We start from the raw sequence: 18,972 nt of genomic DNA, 5'->3' as shown, positions 1-18,972 counted from the left end.
TCAGACTAACAGAAACGCGAATACGGACCCATGGGTGGTTCTAAATGCCTCTGGGAACAACTGAATGTCATGTCTTCGACCGCTGACGCAAGGGTCAGGGACCCACGGGCACATATGATGGTCGGAGCCCTGCACTCCACGGTCTCCGCGGCCCAAGCTCACCGGGAGGTCCGACTTCTCCTGCTTCTGCTCCTTCGAGGCCAAGGAGTATCTCCACCTGTAAACCCGTCCCTGAAAGTCACCCCGGTGACAACCTCAGATGGACAACCTTGTCCCGCCCTTTGAGCCGCTGCTCTCCATGGTCCCTGCTGTGTGGCCTCAGACAAGTCACTGGGTGTCTCTGCGCCTTAGGGAGCTCGTTGGGGATGGGATAAGAATGCTCCGCCTGCTGGGTGGTTGTGACAGACACGTCCTTGATAAAGGTGACACTGCGCTGACAGGATTCCTCTGGGCATGACGCGTTGGCTGACAAGTGGCAGCTCTTGCTGGCCCGAGAGTTGGGGAGAGTCCTACCCTCCTGCACGCCAACTACTCCCACTACACCAACCAGTCTCCAAGTCGATGTTCGAGAAGCGCTCGCCTTCTGGACTGACTTAAAGCCTGGGCGGGTTTGGGGAGGTTTCCGCTTCGCCGTGGGCCGGGCAGGGGCTCGGGTCCGAACCTCTCTGAAAGCCATGTCTCCTTCTGGGAGGACAAGCTGGGTGGTTCCCCGAGTGCCCCTGGAGGAGCTGCTGGTCCTCCCTGCCGGCGCCCCAGAACCCTGGTCCACTCGGGCTGGAGGGGGCCCTGCTGCCCCAGCCGCAGGGCCAGCACACAGATGACCTTCTGGGGCTCTGACCCCAGTGACCCCATAGCAGGGGTAGGGCGGGAGAAACGCTCCGTGCTGGCGGGAGGCGGGTCGTGAGCGCTGCTGACACTCAGAGGCCCCACACCGGCCTTGGCTCGTGGCCGTATCTACGCACTGGCTCAAGCTGCCTGTGGTAGGGAGGATTCTGAGGGTCGCCAGGGCCTGGTCGTCCGCCTGTGGCGAACACCGAGTCGTGTGGCATCTAAGCCCGGCATCCGCCAAGGCCTGGCTTCATGTGGCTCCCAGGGGGGTGTGCAGCTCTCTTCCCAGGGAATGGCGTTCCGAAGGCTACGTTGTACGAGGCTGTGTCCGGCTCCGAGCCCACAGAGTGTGTGCTGGGCGGGTCCACGAGCCCGGGCACAGGGTGAGAGTGGGTACGCTCTGTGGGGCCGGGCCCAGGGCGGGCGTGGACGGTGTGGCCTGCAGCCCGCCTGGCTGACACCCTTCGTGAGGGTAAGCGTTCACTGGGTGGCAGGTAGAGACGCAGGCTCCTGGCGTCCCGGAGCGCGCCTCAGACCACGCAGCCCCTGACCGGCTGGCGTTCTGCTGGACACGGGTCTGACCCCAGCGCAGCGCCACCCGCGGGGGGGCCTGGGCTAGGGCTGCGGTCCACTCAGGCGGGAGTGAAAATCAGGGCACCCGTGCCGCACGCACGTCACCGAGGCCTCCAGAAGGTTCCCAGACAGGCCTGAGCTGCGGACCCGCCAGGCAAGGGCGCGCGGCCTCAGGGGCTCGATGGAGGGGCGTCCGGGGATGGGCCGTGGGCCTCAGGGGCTCGATGGAGGGGCGCGGCCTCGGGGCTGCAGTCTTCATCTGCAACCCGCTGTCACTGTGGTGCCAAAGAGCTCCCAGACGGTGGCATCCTTGCCCAGGGCTGAGCTGGGGCCCGGGGCAGCTACACTGTGAGCGGAGGGGTGGTTCCCGTGAAGGGGTGAGGGGCCGTGTGTCCCCAGCCCTGCGCTGGGCCCCCGGCCCCACCGCTGAGGGGGCCCAAGGAGACATGCTGCCCTCTCCGCGCCCGGGCCTTGTCCGCCTCCCTCCCACTGCCTCTGTGACAGGCCCCTTGCCCAGGGGTCTCCTTTCGCGTCCGGCTGGGACGGGAATGCTGGAGACGGCACAGGCTCCCACACGGTCGCTCTGGGACATGTGGGGCCTCCGCTGACCCTCTCGTTGGGCCCGCGGCTGGGACGACCCCCTTCCTGTCCAGACTGCTGACGCTGAGGTGCGGGGGAGGCTTGTCCTCCATTTCCTGCTGAGCTAGGGGTCATGGTGTCCTCCGCCGTGAACTGTGCCCTCCCCTCGTCCCCGGGCGGCAGCTGCCCATGCGAGAGCCGCCCACTGCCCCTGCAGGCCCAGCCCCCGGGGGCGGAAGCTGGCAGGTGACAGGGACACTCCCCACGCGCTGTGACCCTTACTTATCTCCAGCTGCAGAGGGGTGGACAGTGACCACGTAAGCGGAGTGGCTCTAGGCGGAGTCCGTGCCTGTGGACCCACCTGCGTGCCGTTTCCAGCTTGGGCCGTGCACAGAGTAATGCTCTCGTTCACACCTGAAACGTGGCCTCCGGCCTAAGGCACAGTATCACAACACGCTCCGTCCCAGAAACCCTGCGAGCGCGATGCACAGCGAGGCTCCGGTCAGTGGTCCACAGGCTCCGGAAATCCTGTACCAGCCTGTGTAGGTCAGAAAGAACTTTGCTGAACTAGCCGGATTGCCAGCGCAGGACGTCGCCGTGTCACGCGCCTCTCGCTTCCTCTGTTCCACACACGCTCTTGAGCTCCTATCCCAACAGCTGCCGGGCGGGCCCCGGGCTTGCATAGGGGCCCGCAGACACTCCGGCGGGCATGCAGGGCCCTATGAGGCACGGCGTAGGCCAGGAGGTGGACAAAGGCCTCTGTGAAGATGTGATCTCTTGACCAGTAAGATCGGACTGGTCGGCAGACGTGGGAGACGCATTACAGGAAGGTGCTCGTGCAAAGAAAGGCCCCGAGGCCTGATGGACCTTGTCCACCCACTGGAGGAGCTCTGGGAACATGAGAGTGGCCAGCGCCCACAGAGGAGCGTGGTTGGTGAGGCCCCGAGATGTCTCTCCAAGGAACCAAATTCATGTCGACAGCGACCTGATCAGCAGGACCGTCCGTCTGTCAGACAGCGCAGCGATGGTCGGTGATGGCAGGCCTGTCTCCAGCACATGGCGAAACCCTGAGCCATCGGGTGAGCCGGACTGCGCTGTGCGGTGCAGGACTGAGCTCTGGGCTCTGGGAGGAGGTGCTGCCCGGAAGCCTCTGCCGGGTGGACACGGTCTGAGGGGGACCATGCAACATCCACCATCAGGGGCCTGGACGCCCGTGGTCGTCTTTCCTCATGGGCTGGTGGGATCTGGCGGGAGTTGAGGGTGCTGTTGGTGGTGAGATCTGGGCGATGGTCGTCACCGACGCTGGGTCCCAGCTAAGGGACTTGCCCGCTCAGTATCTGCCGCCTTCCCCTGGCCCTGGCACATCTCCAGACTTTGGAGGCCTGGTTTCCCGGGGTCTGTGCTCCACAACCAGCATCTCTGGGGTTCTGGAGGCTGAAGTGGTGCACTGGTGTGGTATTCGCCACGTCCTTCCTGCCGAGACGAGGAACATCTGAATGTCTTCCCTGTCCCCGCCGCGTGCGGGCTCACTGCAAACAAGTGCATGCGTGCGGTCAGCGCGGGTCACCTGGTCTGGAATTTAGGAACACGCGCCGAGCTCTCTCGGAGCAGATGTCCCCTGCCCTGTGTTCCTCCCACAAGGGAGAGCCGCGGCTGAGCCTCCCCATGGCCCGTGGGCGGTGGCCTCCCTTGGGGAGGCCATGCAGGTCCCAGCGCTCTGAGTGAGATGGGCACAAGCTGCTGTCCCTTCCTGAGCCCAGAGCCACGGCCACCGCTGCCCGTGGGGCCAAGCAGGCTTGGAGCCCTGCGCACCCCCTCAAGAACGGGCAGGGGTGGCGGGCAAGGCCCCTTGGGTGCAAGCGGCTCCTGTGTACCCAGCGTGTCAGCGTCTGCACAGGCTTGTCTGTAGACCAGAAGAGCCGGCCGCCGGGCCGGTCCGCGCAGGGTGCGTTTTGCCGGCTCCGCGGGTCTCTTCAGGGTGGAAGGGTGCTCCCTGACCAGGGCCTCCAGGCGGTTTGCGGCCCGGGTCGTAAACTGGTGTAGCAGGACCTGTGAGTCATCAGTGCGGTCCTGAGTGTCTTTGGAAAAATGGTGTTAATGTCCCAGAATGCGAATTCCGCAATCCTGCAGGGGTCTGGTTCCGGGTCACCTGCTTGCTGGAGAGGCCGGCAGATGGGAGAGCAGGGCAGGCGTCCCCAGCTTCTGCGCTCCACGGTGACACATGGCAGCCCTACCCCAGGCCCCTGACCTAGGGCTGGCAGCACGTAGGCTGAGCCCGCTTTCCCACCAGCATCCTGCTCAGCGACCCGGCTGGGCACCCCGCCCTCTGCGTCTGCGTCAGGCAGGCAGGGGGCCCGGTGCCCAGGACAGAGCCCTGCACATTCCCACGTGTGTGCAAAGGTGTGGACCCGCGGCGGTGGCCAGGTCTCCTCGCTGACCTACAGGGGTCTGCTCGGGCTGTACCGGCCCCGGGGGCACCCAGACCCCTTCCAGGGCAGGGGGCAAAGTCTGTGGGCTCCGGGTGCCACCCACAGGCAGCTCGTCCTTGCTCCCAGCCCTCGCGTCCCTGCGCTCCTCTGCTGGCACCTCCGTCTGTCCGTCCCTCCTCCTGCCCGCCTCCTCTCGGTGCCTCCGACACTCCCCACATCTCAAATATTGATGAGCCTCCCGGCACACAGCGTTCTGTGCGCTGAGAAACAAAGGCTTCTGTGCATTGGAAACCGAAATCCCTTTTTCCGAGCACATGACCGACGGCCCCTTCGGTGTTCGTGGATGTGTGTGGCTGTGTGAGGTGGTTTCCTCGGAATGACAGTGGCGTCTGTCTGCTCTCCCCGCAGATGAAATCATGCACCGGGACATCAGCCCGCTCTGCGCCGCGGACATCCAGGACCAGCTGAAGAAGCGCTTCGCGTATCTGTCTGGTGGGTGCCGGGCGGGCCGGGGGAGGGCCCACACCCCAGGCTGAGGGCTCCCGGGATCCCTGGGACTCTGCGGGTCCCATCCAAGCGTGGGAACTGGGGACACGGCGTACAACATAGGCTGCTTTGGGTTTCACCAAGGGCTGGGGGATGCTGTGCGGTGCCCGGGGGAGGGCGGCTCAGGGTCCTGAGAGGGATGCAGGCCGACTGCAGACTCCAGAACGTTCCTAGGAATAGGGCACAGCTGACCTCACTCTTGCAGCGTCCAGGGGCTAGGGCTGAGCACAGCTACCTTCCACAGAGAAGGCCACAGAGCGCTGCTGACACGTGTGAGCGGCCAACTGCCTCCGCGGCCTATCCTGGGGTTCCCGGTACCCCAGACCCTGCGTGCAGCCGCCTCCCTGCAGGCCTGGGTTTTGCCTCCCTCCGTGGGACGACCTGCTGTCCTGGCTGGCCTCCGTGGTGCGCGACCCCAGCCGCTGCACAGTGCTGGCGCATTGCGGATGCTAAGGGTGTGACTGCAGCTGCGCGGCTGCCCTCACGGCTGCGTGGGCCCCGTCTGGACAAGACCACCTGCCACGGTTCCTTGCGCTTCATTTGGGGCCTCCCCTCCTCAGGCACGTGGCCCTACGTGTAGACGGGCCTCTCCCCTCCTGAGTCCCCAGACCATCCCTGCACTCCCGGGGCTGCCCTGGTCCTTCCCGGCTTACCTGCTGGTCCCCTGGCTGGGAGCCGCTCCCCTGGCTGAGCCCTGACCTGCGGTCCTGACATGTGGCCCTGACATGTGATCCCAGAGCTCACGGGCCCCGGCGGGAACTGAAGGTTGTCAGCGGGACGGGGGTTTCTGGGGGGACTCGCCCGCAGTAAGGTGGTGTTGCCTCTTGTGGAGCCTCCGTCCCGGCGAGGGGCGTTGTCCCAAGCAGGGAGGAGGGGCTGTCCTTCAGAGAAGCGGGAACCCCGCAACGATGCAGCAGTCGTGGTGCCCGTGACAAGGCCTGGCCAGGAGGCTGTGGGCCCTCTGCCAGCTCCCCATCTCCCCAACCTGTTTTCACCCCTTCAGGACCCTGAAGGCTCATGGCCCCAGTGAGCCCGTGACCCCGACTCATGACCTTGACCTTCCTCCAGGTCATAATCCCACCGCTCTTGGCATTACCCAGGGAGGAGGCAGAGCCCCGGCCCCAAGCCCCTCTGCACATACCTTTTCTCAAGTGTTTGAACACCAGCCAGCAGCTTGGGAGGGGACTGGGTGGACGTGACGAAGGTCCCTCTCGGTGGCTGTGAGGTCAACCTCCGTGGGCCTGACTGAGCCCGCTGGGCCTTACGGGGGCCGGGCTCCTTCCGCTCACAGGGGTGTGAGTCCGGGGACTCGGCTGAGTGACGCTGTCGGGACACCCTCCCGGTTTATGCTGCAGCCGGCGCCTCCCAGGGTGAATGTCGGCGCTGGTGCGCCCGACCTTGCCCCCCCAGCGCCTGTGCGGTGTGCGCTGCTTCTGTCAGGGCAAGCTTACCGCCTGGCTCCCCCCGACCTCCCAGACAGTGAGGTTTTCAGCATCATTCCATCAGTGCCCACCACGCTTGCTGCCTTTGACGTTGTCATCACACGGCAGGATAGTGCAAGACATGCCCAAGAGACCCCAGGAGGTGCCCAGGGGTCCGAGCTGTGGCAGCGGCTGCCCCTGTGCCCTCCAAGGAGATCCAGGGTGTGGGGAGCCCACGCTCGCTGCCCGGGCTGTCCCAACGCCTAGGGAGCTTGAGACAACCCCTTCTATTGGGTTATCGTCAACTCCCCGGCGGGGTTCCGGAAGGGCCGGCCGCATGGTTCTTGCCCCATGTGGCGCGGGCCGGCTGGGCCGTCCAGGGGCTTCACTCACACGTGTGGCGTTTGGGGCCCCTGCAAGAGGCCGGCCGCCCCTCCCTGGCAGGGCGGGCTTCCACGTGGCGGGCCTGGGGCTGCTGCTCCGGGGCGGTCCGCGTCCAGGAGGAGCTCCGAGCAGGGAGAGCAGACGCGGCCCTGTCCCGCAGCTCGGCCTGGAGAGCTGCACGGCCTCACTCAGGCTGCCTGTGACAGGCCGGGCCAGCGGGCGGGGGCCCGTCCCTCCAGGGGACCGTCTCCGGCCGCCCCTCCCCGGGCCGCTGGTGGGATAGTTCACGGGAGCCCCAGTCAGACTCAGCCTCCCCTCGGCCTGCTCCCAGGTCCCAAGCCACATGCCCGACTCCACCAAAGTCCCTCTGGTGCCCCTGCCTGTCCGCTGCCCTCCCCCCTCACGCTGTCGAAGGACCCGATTGTCTGAAGCCTCAGGAGGTCGGCTAGGATAGGAGACTGGGCGTCGTGCGGGGTTTAGAGCAGCTCCTGGCACAGAGAACCGTGCCCGTCAGCGGAGCGAGCAGGACAGGAAGCGGCACAGCTGGTGTTCTGGCGGCCCCATGGAGGCAGGATAACCGGGGATCATTGGAATGTGCATCACTCTTGTCCGCACCAAGGGGTTCCTTGAGAAGCACACGTGTCTTTCCTGATAAGCAAGCACAGCCTTGACAGAGCGCGCTTGACTCGAAGCGGAGGTTGGAGCTCGGAGAGGCGCCCGCGCTCAGTGCTGTCTTCTCTCTCCCCAGGTGGGCGTGGGCAGGACGGCAGCCCCGTCATCACCTTCCCGGACTACCCGGCCTTCAGCGACGTCCCTGACAAGGAGTTCCAGAATGTCATGACCTACCTCACCAGCATCCCCAGGTGCGAGTCGCTGAGCCCCGTGGCGGTCAGAGAGGGAGGTGGTGCCCAGGGGGCTCAGGGCCCCGCACGGCTGGCGGCGTCCCAAGCCCTCCCCTTGGGAGACGTGGGCTCCAGCCCCAACCCTGGGGTCCCACGGAGCCCGGGGACCCTCCCTCACTCCGTCAGGCACCAGGGCCACCGTGCATGGCAGGGGCTTTCCCCGGGAAGGAGGCCACAGTGCACAGTGGCTCTGAGACCCTCTGGGGCTCGGCCTGACCCAGGGTCCTACTCGCGCCGTCATGGTGGGGGGCTGACCCCAGAGGCGACTTGCCCAGTGGTCAGCGTCCCCTCTTCCAGAAAGGCAGGGAAGCTTTGTCTGTGGCCTCCTGGCCGCACTGGGCGGAGGCCACACCGCCTGGGGCCAGTCTGGGGACACCCACGGCATCCCGAGAAGTGGTGCGGACGTGGACCTCACACCCTGATGAGTAAACACCATGGTGCGGTGGTCAGGACCTCCTCGCGGTGACCTCATTCCTCCGGGGACATCGGGGCGAGGAGGCAGTCAGCTGCAGGGCAGGAGCCCAGCCTCCCGGGTCCCCGCGGATGCCGCCCTCATTCCTTCGCGTCCGTAAGGACAGGTTTCCGAAGTCGTGCAATTCAGAGCTCCGTGAATTAGTCTGAGTCAGAAAACAGACCAAAACAGCAAGTTTGATCAGCTAGTTCTTGTCGTATGAAAACTGCCAACCAGGGATGCCCTGTCACTGGTCAGAGCTGGGGGTCCCAGGCTCTTCTAGCAACCTGGGGGGTGCGGAGCCGTCCTCAGGGATGTGAGTGCTAACCTGGCAGGAGAAAGGTGGGGTCATGGCCGGGGTCCCATGGAGTCTGCCCTCCTTTCTTTCCGAGCTCCGGGCTGTGGGTGGCTGAGTCGGAGCAGGGACGGCAGACGCCCTGGGAGTCAACGGCTTTCCTTAGGGTCCCTGGACTGGCCCTGCGCCCTCGAGGGGCTTCCTGGTCGGGCAGCAATACCTCAGAGCATCTCCTTTCACTGTCCCTGGGCCTCGGGATCAGAGACAGGACTGTGGGCTCAGCCCTGCTCTGCCCCCGAGGCCACCAGGCAGGAGTGTAAGCTCACCGCTGTGAGGCGGCGGGACGATGCGGGCTCCCTGGGGAGAGACACTGAGGAGGCTCCTTGGGCAAGGGAGGTCAGGACGCCGGGGCTTGACATGGTGGGGACCAAGGATGGTAACTCTGCCCCCTCCCCCATGTGCACAGTGGCGGGCACGTGGGACAGGAGTGCGGGACCAGGCAGCCCCTTGCGTGTGAGATGACTGAACTCGCAGTGGTTTTAGGGAAAAACAAGTTCAAGGGGATTTAGAGAGAAAATGGGTGATGGCTGGGGTTGGCAGCTGACCGTGGACGCCAGTGCGGTCCCTGGTCTTCTGGGTGGGGGCCGTCCTGAGTCTGGGACATGGCGGCCAGCCCAGGACTCGGTGCCCGGAGTGGGCAGTGGTGGCCTCGGTGCAGAGATGGCTCAGTGTGGGGCTGGAGGTCACCAGGCACTCTGTTTCTGGTCATTCTTAGAGTTTTAAAAGTCAAAGAATCGTGTTATATCTGGAGATGTCAACAGCTAGTGATCCAGGTCTGATGTGGAGGTGAGCCCTGTCCCCAGGCCACAACAAGCACATTGCTGGGAGGGGACAGCTGGGCCAGGGCCCACTCTCGGGCCTTCTAGGCTTGCATATCTCCTTGCCCGGGGGTCCCCACCCTCACCGATCTTGACAGACCTTCTGGCCTCGGGGCCTTTGCACTTGCTACCCCTCAGGGGACCATGTCAGACGGCTCCTTTTCATTCCTCAGGCCACCTCCTCAGGGAGGCCCTCCATCACACCCACCTAGAGAAAGAAGCAGGCCGTCCACCCTCAGGGCCCCTTGTGCACCAGGCTTCCTGGACCTTATCTGAAATGTGGTGATGACAGCGTAGTTTTGGTCCACGCCTGCCCGAGGTCGCAGGTCGGGAACCACAGGCACCTGGCCAGCGTGTGCGGGACTAAGGAAGTACATTTGCAGACGAGTGAAGTGGGTCACGGGGCACACTGCCTGACGCGGCATCTCCCCTGCACTTGCCCCTTCCGCCAGGAGAGCAGACTCCGTCTCTCCTCTTCTACCCCAGCAGAAGGAGCCCTTCTCGGAACGCTGCTCTCCGAGAGCACGTGCGCGGCCCACGTGCGTGCAGAGGCAGGGAGATGAGGCTGGGCCTCGCTCGCCGGGACTGTCGAGCTGCCGAGGGGCCTGGAGCCCTGGGCTCAGTGCTGCGGGCGTTGGTCGGCATGTGGCTTTCTCACGGTGCCTCCTCTCTGGAGGTGGGTGACCAAAAGTGCAAGTGCCCGAGAGGCGGATCCGGGCGGGCCTGACACCGCGTGCCTGTGATGTGAGAGGACAATGGAGGGCCCCCGAGGGGTCCCACGGAAGGACAGGAATCGGGTGCCGGGTGGCCGTCGAGCGGGAGGCGGGCCCCCGCGGCCTCTCCTGGGGCTCTCGCCGCTGCCTCGGGAGGGTTGTCAGTCCTGACCGTGGTGTTGCCGTGGAGGTCAGCTCCCGAAGGGGGCCTGTTTGGGCGGAGCGCTAGAGAAGGGACAGCACGGTCTTCCCCCAGAGCGGCTGCATTCCCCACAGTCCTGCTCGCCGGCACCGTGGGGCAGAGACCACACCCGCAGGGAATGACAGGGCCCCTTGCCCACGTCTGCAGGATGACCACGGCTCGGGAGGGGGGCCATGGCTCGGCTCTCCTGTGGGGACTCGGGACGCCCCCACCACCGTCCCCGCACAGACCTGTCCTGACCCGCCAGGGTGGGGAGATGGCAGGGCCCCGTCCGGAACACAGGGCGCAGCCCCTCCCCCGGGCTGTGACTGCAGGGCCGCAGGGCCTCCAGGGGGAGGGACAGCATGATGGCCCGGCTGGGGCTTTTCCACGGTGGTGCCCGTTGAACGCCCAGAGCTCGCACACAGGCTGCTTCTCTGAGATGTAAACTCGTGGTTTTGCTTCGTCTTTGAAAACACCCTACTATGTGCTCTGCGGGTCGTCCTCATCGTGCGTGCAAATGCCCCGGGCTCAGCCACGACGCTGACTGGTAGTTACCGTTGCAATCCAGCATCACGCCGCCGCGGGCCTTCTCCGTGTGCCGCACGCGCGGTAAACGGGAAACGTGGTCTTCCAGAAACCTCGGTCAAGGGAGCGTGCAAAGGCGCTGGGACTGGTCGATCAGCCATCAGCCGGTGTCCAGCCCCGTGGGGGCCTCTCTGTGGGCGGCCCTTGGAGCTCTGCCCTGGGCAGCAGTTTGCATCTCGCCATGTTCATCCCTCGGATGCTGGCCATTCCTCAGGGGCTCACTCAGCACCGTCCGCAGGGCCCTGCCCCGGGGGGGGGGGGTGGAGGGCTTCTGTGACCTGCACACAGCAGGGACCAAGCCAGAGAGGGGGGTCCCTGGCGGGTCACCCCATCGCTGTCCACGAGAAATGTCTGGGCTCTGGACACACTTGGATCCCACAGTGAACCAAATACCATCCTGCTACTTCTGTTCTCAGTAAATGAAGTAGGTTGTGCACAGGGGTTTGGGTTTGGGAAGAACAAGAGGAAAGGGAGGTGAGGGGCCCAGACGCTGAGGGAGTGGCCGGCACCTGTGGCTCTAAACCTGGGCCCCGCCCCCTCCTGCAGATCCACCCCCGGCCCCTCCCCCTCCTGCGGATCCACCCCCGGCCCCTCCCCCTCCTGCAGATCCACCCCGGCCCCTCCCCCTCCTGCAGATCCACCCCCGGCCCCTCCCCCTCCTGCAGATCCACCCCCGGCCCCTCCCCCTCCTGCAGATCCACCCCCGGCCCCTCCCCCTCCTGCGGATCCACCCCCGGCCCCTCCCCCTCCTGCGGATCCACCCCCGGCCCCTCCCCCTCCTGCGGATCCACCCCCGGCCCCTCCCCCTCCTGCGGATCCACCCCCGGCCCCTCCCCCTCCTGCGGATCCACCCCCGGCCCCTCCCCCTCCTGCAGATCCACCCCCGGCCCCTCCCCCTCCTGCAGATCCACCCCCGGCCCCTCCCCCTCCTGCAGATCCACCCCGGGCCCCTCCCCCTCCAAGCACGCCCCCAGCCGACCTCCTCCTTTCTCTCACCTGCCTTGTGGGAGCACTGGTTGTGATCCTGTCCGGCCCCACAGAGAGTCGTGCGACACTACTTTGCACAGGCACGTGCACATGTCCACTCACACGTCCACACATGCACACTTGTGCACAGTCACACGTGCACAGAGTTGCCCACATGAGGAGATTCCCAACTTTTCTTTGAAAAAGCGGCTTAGGAGCCCTGGACAGGCACCTCCACACAGGAGCCCTGCAGGCCCCCCAGGCTGGGCCCCGGAGGCTTCATGCACCCCTCCTCCAGGGTCTGGAGGGTCGCCTTCCTCTGCAGTCTCTGCTCAGCAGTTAAACCAGAATTCAGGAGCCTCTAGAGTTAGCTGAAGCTGATGATGATGTTGACTTTCCTCGGCTGGTTCAATCACGCAGCTGCCGGGGAGAGAGAGAGCCTGTCCCCCCGCTGGCCCCCACCATGGGCACGTACAGTCTCTCACACGTGTGTGCACAAACATGCATGTACACAGACACACGCACACACACGTGTACACACACGTCATGTCCACGGACTGTGCTGAAGGAGAGAAGCAGGTGCTTTCGGAAGCACCTTACTTCCTGCTGCCGACAGGATTTCTGGTTTTTGCCACGGCGTCCGAATGTAGAGACAGAGGCGTGCGTGCATGAGTGTGTACTGAGCCCCTTACACCGTGCACGGAGAAGCGGAGGCCCCCACGCACCGCCGGCCTCCGTCCCCATGTGGATGAGTCCGGGTACTGTCGAAACCTTGTTCCATCCAGGGGCAAGTGCCTCTCCACGCTGGGAGGCACAGGTGCGCCCGGCACGACCCGGCTCCATCCGGAGTGCGTCACGGGGACCCTTCCCAGCAGCCCCTGGAGCCTGTGCTGTTGGAGTCACGTCAGGCCCTCCCCGCCCAACGCGGCGTCATCTGTGCTCCTGTTTCCCTGCAGATTCCCCTGCAACGAAGAGCCTTGTCCTGCGTGTAGCTGGTTTTGGGGTTCTGAGATGGAACGCCTCGGGGGCGATCTGTGTGTAATGCGTCTCTGACGCCATGGCGGGGAGGTCCTTCCGCCCCCAGCTCTGTGACTAGCTTTTGCCATCTGCAACTTTGCTCAGCCCGTCGTCTCCCGTGGTCTGAAGCTCTGGGAGCTCAGTGACCACCACCCACCACGCGGTCCTCCTCCCTGCGGGCCCCGTCTCTCTGTCTTCCTGGCCGTGCAGTCCTGGCAGGGGCCAGAAGCTGCCTGTCCCCTGCAGCCCTCTTCCTTGGTTGCAATGACCTTTCTCTGTCACCGCCAACGATGTGATAGCCAGGTGTAGCCATTTCAACTTAAAAATGAAAACTATCTGAATGGGACAATTCAGGAGTCAGTTGTGCTCCCCATATTTCTGTTCACATGTGGCCACGCTGGGCAGCTCAGATGGGAGCGGGTTCTGTCCGCGATGGGGAGAGCAGGTCACCAGCGGCCACGCCCTGATTTATGAAGAAAAGGGCAAGAGATTAGTACCCTGACTCCCTGCCCAGGAGCAGAGACCACGGGTCTTGTCCTCCTTGGAAATAAGGACCTTCTGCTGTGAGAGATAAGGGCTGCAGGCTGGGAAGCCTTTCCTTCGCTGCTATCACCCCGCAGCATGTCCGTCCCAGGTGGCACAGGGGACACGTGTGCTCGGGCTTCAGCCACAGGTGGAGAGGAGACGCTTGTGGCAGACGCAGGGGGAAGGAGTCAGATGGGGTTCGGGCTTGAGAGCATCAGGACGGAAGAGGCAGAGGGTCCTAGAGCGCGGCGCTCCAGGCCTGCAGAGCGAGCCTGGGAGAGGTACTGAGATTCCAGAAGGTTCTCTGCGTGGGTCTGACTTCCCAGGGTGGTAACTTTATGACCCTGGGAAGCAGTTCTTTCCACGACTCAAAGAACGGGCGGACCCTATGCAATCTCTTTTTTAATGTATTTAAAGCATTTGTGTGGTTCCTAAGATTTTTTTTTTTAATAATGCTTAAAAAAAGTGGATGGTAAGATGTTCGTAACAAAGGACTTACCATCGTAGCCGTCTCTGAGTGCGCGTCAGGACCAAGTATGTACCCATTGCTGTGCAACACGTGTCCAGAACCTTCTCGTTCTCTGAAGCGATACTGTCCCGTTCGACACCACAAATCTGACGCTCCAGGAGCCGTAGAAGCGGGATCTGCAGTGCGTGTCCTCCTGCATCTGGCTCGTCCACAGCTCCGTCTGGGACACGTGCTGGTCCGTGCGTCGGCTGCTGGGGGACGCGATGTCTCGGAGCCGGGTTAGAAATCACCCGTGGAAGCAGACGAGACACCAGCTTCCTCGCGCGCCGTGGGGCCCCCGAGAACCCGGGCGGCTGAGCTCCGGGCTGTCCGTGCCCGTCCCTGCTCCCGCCCCATGGTCGTGAGTGAAATTCGGGGTACATTCAGGAGGATTTGCCCCAATATCATAGTTTGGGTTTTCTGTGTTTGTTTTCGTCAGAAGCAAATATGGATTGATTTGTGGGAAAAGCTGGAACATAACGTAAACGTGCAGGTTTCAGGCTCTTCAGAGAAATTCCTGTGGGTTGGTTTGTTCTTAATGGGCTAGTCCTTGGGTTGTGCCGGAGCGGTGATGTCACTGCCTTGCCACCAGCGCCGGCCTGAGCCTCCGCTGCCCCGACGGGACCCGTGGTACTCGCAACAGAGGGTTACCATGGGCGGAAGAGTTTTTAAAAGGAGCTTGGAGGGTTTTTTTTTTAACCGTTTCCCCTGGGATAAGACCCTGACCGGTGTTAGGTAAACACGTCACAGAAACGGTACCGTAACGGGCGGGTTTCGGACTCCTAAGAAGAGACAAGGAACAGCCCGGAAGTCCTGGATGGAGAGCTCGGGCGATGGTCCACGTTCTCGGTTCAGACCTGGGCCCGTGAGTTCCAAGGACAAAGTCGCCCATGACATTTCCTTACAGAAGAAGACAGGCTGCAGACCGCGGTCTGACCGTGGGGCGAGGGACAGAGGGAGAGAGGGACAGAGAGGTCTTGCCGCGGTCCCGGGCCCTGGGAGGGGCGGTCCGTGCCTAAGGCCGGGCTTCTGCAGCGCCGCCCACCCCCAGACACCTGCCTGCCCCCCAGGCTGGCCCGGCCCTCAGGGACCCCGGGGCCCTGCCACAGAAGGCCGTGCTGTGCCTGACAGCCGTCCTGCCCCAGGCCGGGGACGGTCTGGGACACGCAACGGCCTGTGACTCTGCCTCCTGCCAGGGGCCTGCCCACGGCCCAGGTCGTGTCTCCTGTGCTGTGTCCCGTGCCAGGTTGAGCTGGCCTCCTGGGGGCTGCTCGGAGACGCTGTCACCACAGGCCTGATGCTGCTGAGGTGTCCCGGGTACCTGTGGTCCCTTCACGCCCGAGAGGCACCTGTGCACTGTCCTCCGGCCGCAGGGCCTGAGCCCCCGGGCCGAGCGGGAGCTGTGGGGGCTCGGAACCCCCGCCGGCTGCTGTCGCTCCTTAAACCCTTCACCTTCGCTGTCCGCGCAGCCCGACCACGAGGCGTCCCGGCTCTCCGGAACCTGCAGGTGTTTGCACTCCAGAAAACATCGCTCGCAGACGCGGACTAACTGAGCAGCGTGGGACCCTCGTCCTCCAGCAGGAGGGTCAGGGGAGCACCTTGGGCTTTCTCTGGTTGGTCCCTGGACACAGGACGAGAGCTGGGGAAGCGGCCGTGATGGATCACATCCCGGCCGGCAGGGGCAGGTGGCCCCGGGGGCCGGGGGGGGGGGTCTGGCTTCCAGGATTGCTGCCGGAGACGCAGTCACCTTCCCGCAGCGGTGACTTCTTGGCGGCAGCCCGGCTGTCTCAGCTGCGGCCGACGTGGTGGGCTGGTTTTCTGGGCTGGTGGCTGCAGGTCGCGGTCAGAGCTCTGATTTAGAGACACGGGCGGTGTCCATCTGCCCTGTCAGTCTTTGGCAGACAATAGTAACAAAGTTTAACTTCTTTCAAGGAATTTGTAGCCACAATTAAGGAGACAGTTTTGCTGCTGGTGGAAAGAAAGTTGCAAGTTGGCAGGGCTGTGGAAGGGCCATGAGTGGTGGTGAGCGCCGACATGGCATCGGGACGGGATCGGGGAGCGATCCCTGACGGGCGGGGGACTGGCGCAGGTCAGCGGACCCTCGGGTCCTGGGCACTGGGCGCAGGCGCACAGGGACGCCGCCCTCAGTGGGCTGGAGGAAACCACCCTCTGTCTAGCTGTCTGTGCCCTGTGCCGACAGCCGGGTTGGGGCCGGGCACGGCAGGAGAGAGGCGGGTCAGTGGGTGAGGCTCTAGAGGATTTCCAGGAGTTTGGGCGGCGAAGGGTCCAAGCGGCCACCACAGATAGCATGTGACCAAATGCTGTCCCTCGCGCACACGAGGACAGAGGCGGGTCATAGGGGTCTGTCTTGCCGTTTCCCAGCCCAGCAATGGGGCCCAGCAAGGCTCACCTCTGAGTCTGCCCCGTGAGAGGGCCGTGGGATGCTGTCCCAGCCCCTCCGAGCTCTGGGGTCATTGATTGCCAATTTAAAAAGAAGGTAGAAGGGTAAGCCCGGGGTTTGTCTGTAACCATCAGCTTGATACTGGCAGTTTTCCCGAGGAGCCTCTTGTCGCCCGGAGAATGAGGCCGAGCGGACCAAGCCCGCTGTCCCTCCATAGCCGCTAACTTCAGACAACCGGGCCAAGCGCCCTCAGGTGATGCTCTGGCCGGTGAGGGCGCTCCCAGTGGGGCCGGGGCTCGGGAAGCAGGCGCGGCCCGGAGCCTCCCGGGAATCCGGGGACGGCTTCAGCTCCGCTCCCTCCGGTGCTTGGGAATCTGGGCCGAGCCGGTGGGAAGACAGGGGCCCCAGCACTGGCGGCTCTGCCGAGACGCAGGACTGTCTTACGAGCGGCCCATCGTCCCGGCTTTCAGAAGCCTGCTCTGGCCCCTCAGACAGCTGGCAGGGAGGATTCCCAAACACCCTATCCCTGGGAGGCAGCTGGGAAGCCCTGGCCATTCCCAGAGGAGAGAGAGCGGAGGGAGGACAGACGGTGCGCGGGAGGGGGGGGCCTGGAACTCACCGTCCCCACCGGCGCAGCCTGTGAAGTGGGCCTGTCCCCCACGTTCCTGGTGGGGCACCCTGGGACCACCCGGGGCGCAGGCAGCACTCACTTCCGGCCACAAGAGGGGCACCGTTGGTCAGCGTGCGTTCTCAGTCGGCCGTGGGCTTTTGTGGGTTCCTGTGATAGGCACCCCGCGAGCCCCAAACCATGCGTGTGGCCAGCCTGGTCACAAGCTGCTCTGGGAAGCTGCCCCGCCCCCGACTTGTCTTCCGAGAGCCCTGCCGCCCTGTGCAGGCTACCTAAAGGAAGGGGCCAGCGGGGACGGGGGGATGCACTGATGGGGACCCCACGCAGCCCCTCTGCCGCTCCTGGAGGCCGCGCCCCCCTGCTGTCTTGGACCTGGAGAGGCAGTTCCGTCCTGCTTCCCCAAGACTTCTTCCTAAGGGCGTCTCCTCCAGACGGCCCCAGTGTGCACCCCTGCCACCGCCCCCCGAGGGCTCGCCTCCACCCGCCTCCGGCCAGCAGTATGCCCCCCGACACCTCTCTGCCGTGTCCTTGAGCCCCTCCACTCCGCTCCACCCCAGTGTCCCCTCATCGTGAGTCTGGGGACAGCTGACGCTCAGGTTGCCCCCCACCCCCTCTGTCTGCCTCCCTCGCGTGCTGGCCCCGCCCAAGCCCCAGGTCCAGCCGCTGCTACCCCCTGCCCCTGCCTCCCAGGGGCCTCCTCGGGGCTTTTCTGGGACAGAAGCTTGGGTCTGGGATGGCCTCTGCCTCACAGGAAGCCCTCCGGGCTTGTCTGCGGGACTGGCCCTGTTGTCCTGGACCAGCAGCGGTGGCATCCGGGAGCTCCGCAGAGAGGTGGCCCACTGGGGCCTCGGAGTCCAGGTCTGCGCGTTAGCCAGCCCTGGGAGTCGCGTGCGCGTGCCGCCACGGGAGAGGCGACGCGCGCTGGTCCGCAGGGGTGTGCCGGCTCCGTCCCTCTGCTGTCCCCAACGCTGCCACCCTCTGCTGACATGTTCTCACCCTATAAGCCTGGTTTCCGCCTGCGACTCCAGCCGCGGCTGTGACCAGCTGGTGTAAGCAGGTGGGTCCCCCACCCCCCTGCCGGGCCTGGGAACGAAATGCAGCTTGGCCAGGGGCGGGCCTAGGGGTGCAGCTGACCACAGACCTCACTGTCAGGGGACCGCCCAGCCCTTGCTTCCAGACTATTCTCAGGCTGCTCCCTGCTCCTGCCCAGGGATGGGGAGGGGGCACCCACATGGCAGGGCTGTGGGCCTGGGCCACTAAGACCACCCAGGTGTTGGGGAGGGCACTGGTGTGGTAGACCCAGAAACAGAGTTTATGTGAGCTTGTCAGCCTCACTCAGCGGCTGGGTGGCTGGCCAGAGACCACTCCAAGCCAGCCAAGGCAGGGTCTGAGGCAGCCGTCCGTCCGCCTGCCGGGTCGTGTGTGTCCTGCGTACTGGAATCCTTCAGTGTGGCTTCTGGCCTCTCCCACTGCCACCCCCGTCCACGCCACCAGCCCAAGCCTGGAGCACTGGGGTCCCTGGGGGGCGGCTTCTCAGGGATGCTAGCATGAGTTGCCCTGTGCGCTGGATATATGAGCTCAGAGGCCCGTGGCTGGGAGCCAGAAGCAGGGCTCCCCTTGGAGTCCTTTCCCCCGGGGGACACAGCAGGACCCTCCTCTGGGAGGTGTGGTCAGTGCTATCGTCCCCAGCTGTTGGTGGCACGGACTGCATAGCTTTGCTCGGGAACAGCAGCTGTGTGGTGTGTGGGAAGCTGGAAAGTCTCTACGTCCTGAAGATGTCTCAGCTTCCTAAGTGTGTGTTGCTATAGGCCAGAGTGTCCAGGGTGGTGGCAGACAGGATGGGTGTCCCGGCCCCAAGCCGGGTCTGGCGTGTGGGGAGCCTCAGCGTCTGCCTCTGGGGTCAGCGCTCCCTCAGCACATCCCCTGACACCCGGGAGCGGTGCCGAGACCCCAAGGAGGAGGGATCCTGCCTGGGCCCGTGTAGGGGGCTGTCCTGGGACGGGAGGGGTGGGAAGGGCCTGCTCTGTTCCAGGGGGTGGACTTGGCCCGGGAGACAGCTTACAGGGGACTGAGAGCACCCGGAGTCAGAGCCCGGGATTTAGCCCATCTATGCTCATCTGCTGTGAGACTTCGGGCAAGTGACTCAACCTCTCTGAGAC

The 18,972-nt window shown here is 64.7% G+C and overlaps 1 protein-coding gene across 7 annotated transcripts in view; it reads left to right on the top strand.

The window, feature by feature from the left end:
• MCF2L (MCF.2 cell line derived transforming sequence like) overlaps positions 1-18,972 on the top strand; it is a 76,201-nt gene that overhangs the window by 20,825 nt on the left and 36,404 nt on the right. For all 7 annotated transcript variants that reach the window (XM_080799021.1, XM_080799019.1, XM_080799020.1 and 4 more), the window contains exons 2-3: positions 4,818-4,901; positions 7,509-7,623. In XM_080799021.1, coding sequence (XP_080655147.1) covers positions 4,818-4,901; positions 7,509-7,623 — 199 coding nt within the window. The remainder of the gene's footprint in view (positions 1-4,817; positions 4,902-7,508; positions 7,624-18,972) is intronic.

The sequence above is a fragment of the Martes martes genome (assembly GCF_963455335.1).
Source record: "Martes martes genome assembly, chromosome: 3".
Lineage (NCBI taxonomy): Eukaryota > Metazoa > Chordata > Mammalia > Carnivora > Mustelidae > Martes > Martes martes.
This window is presented reverse-complemented; position numbering and strand designations above follow the sequence as displayed.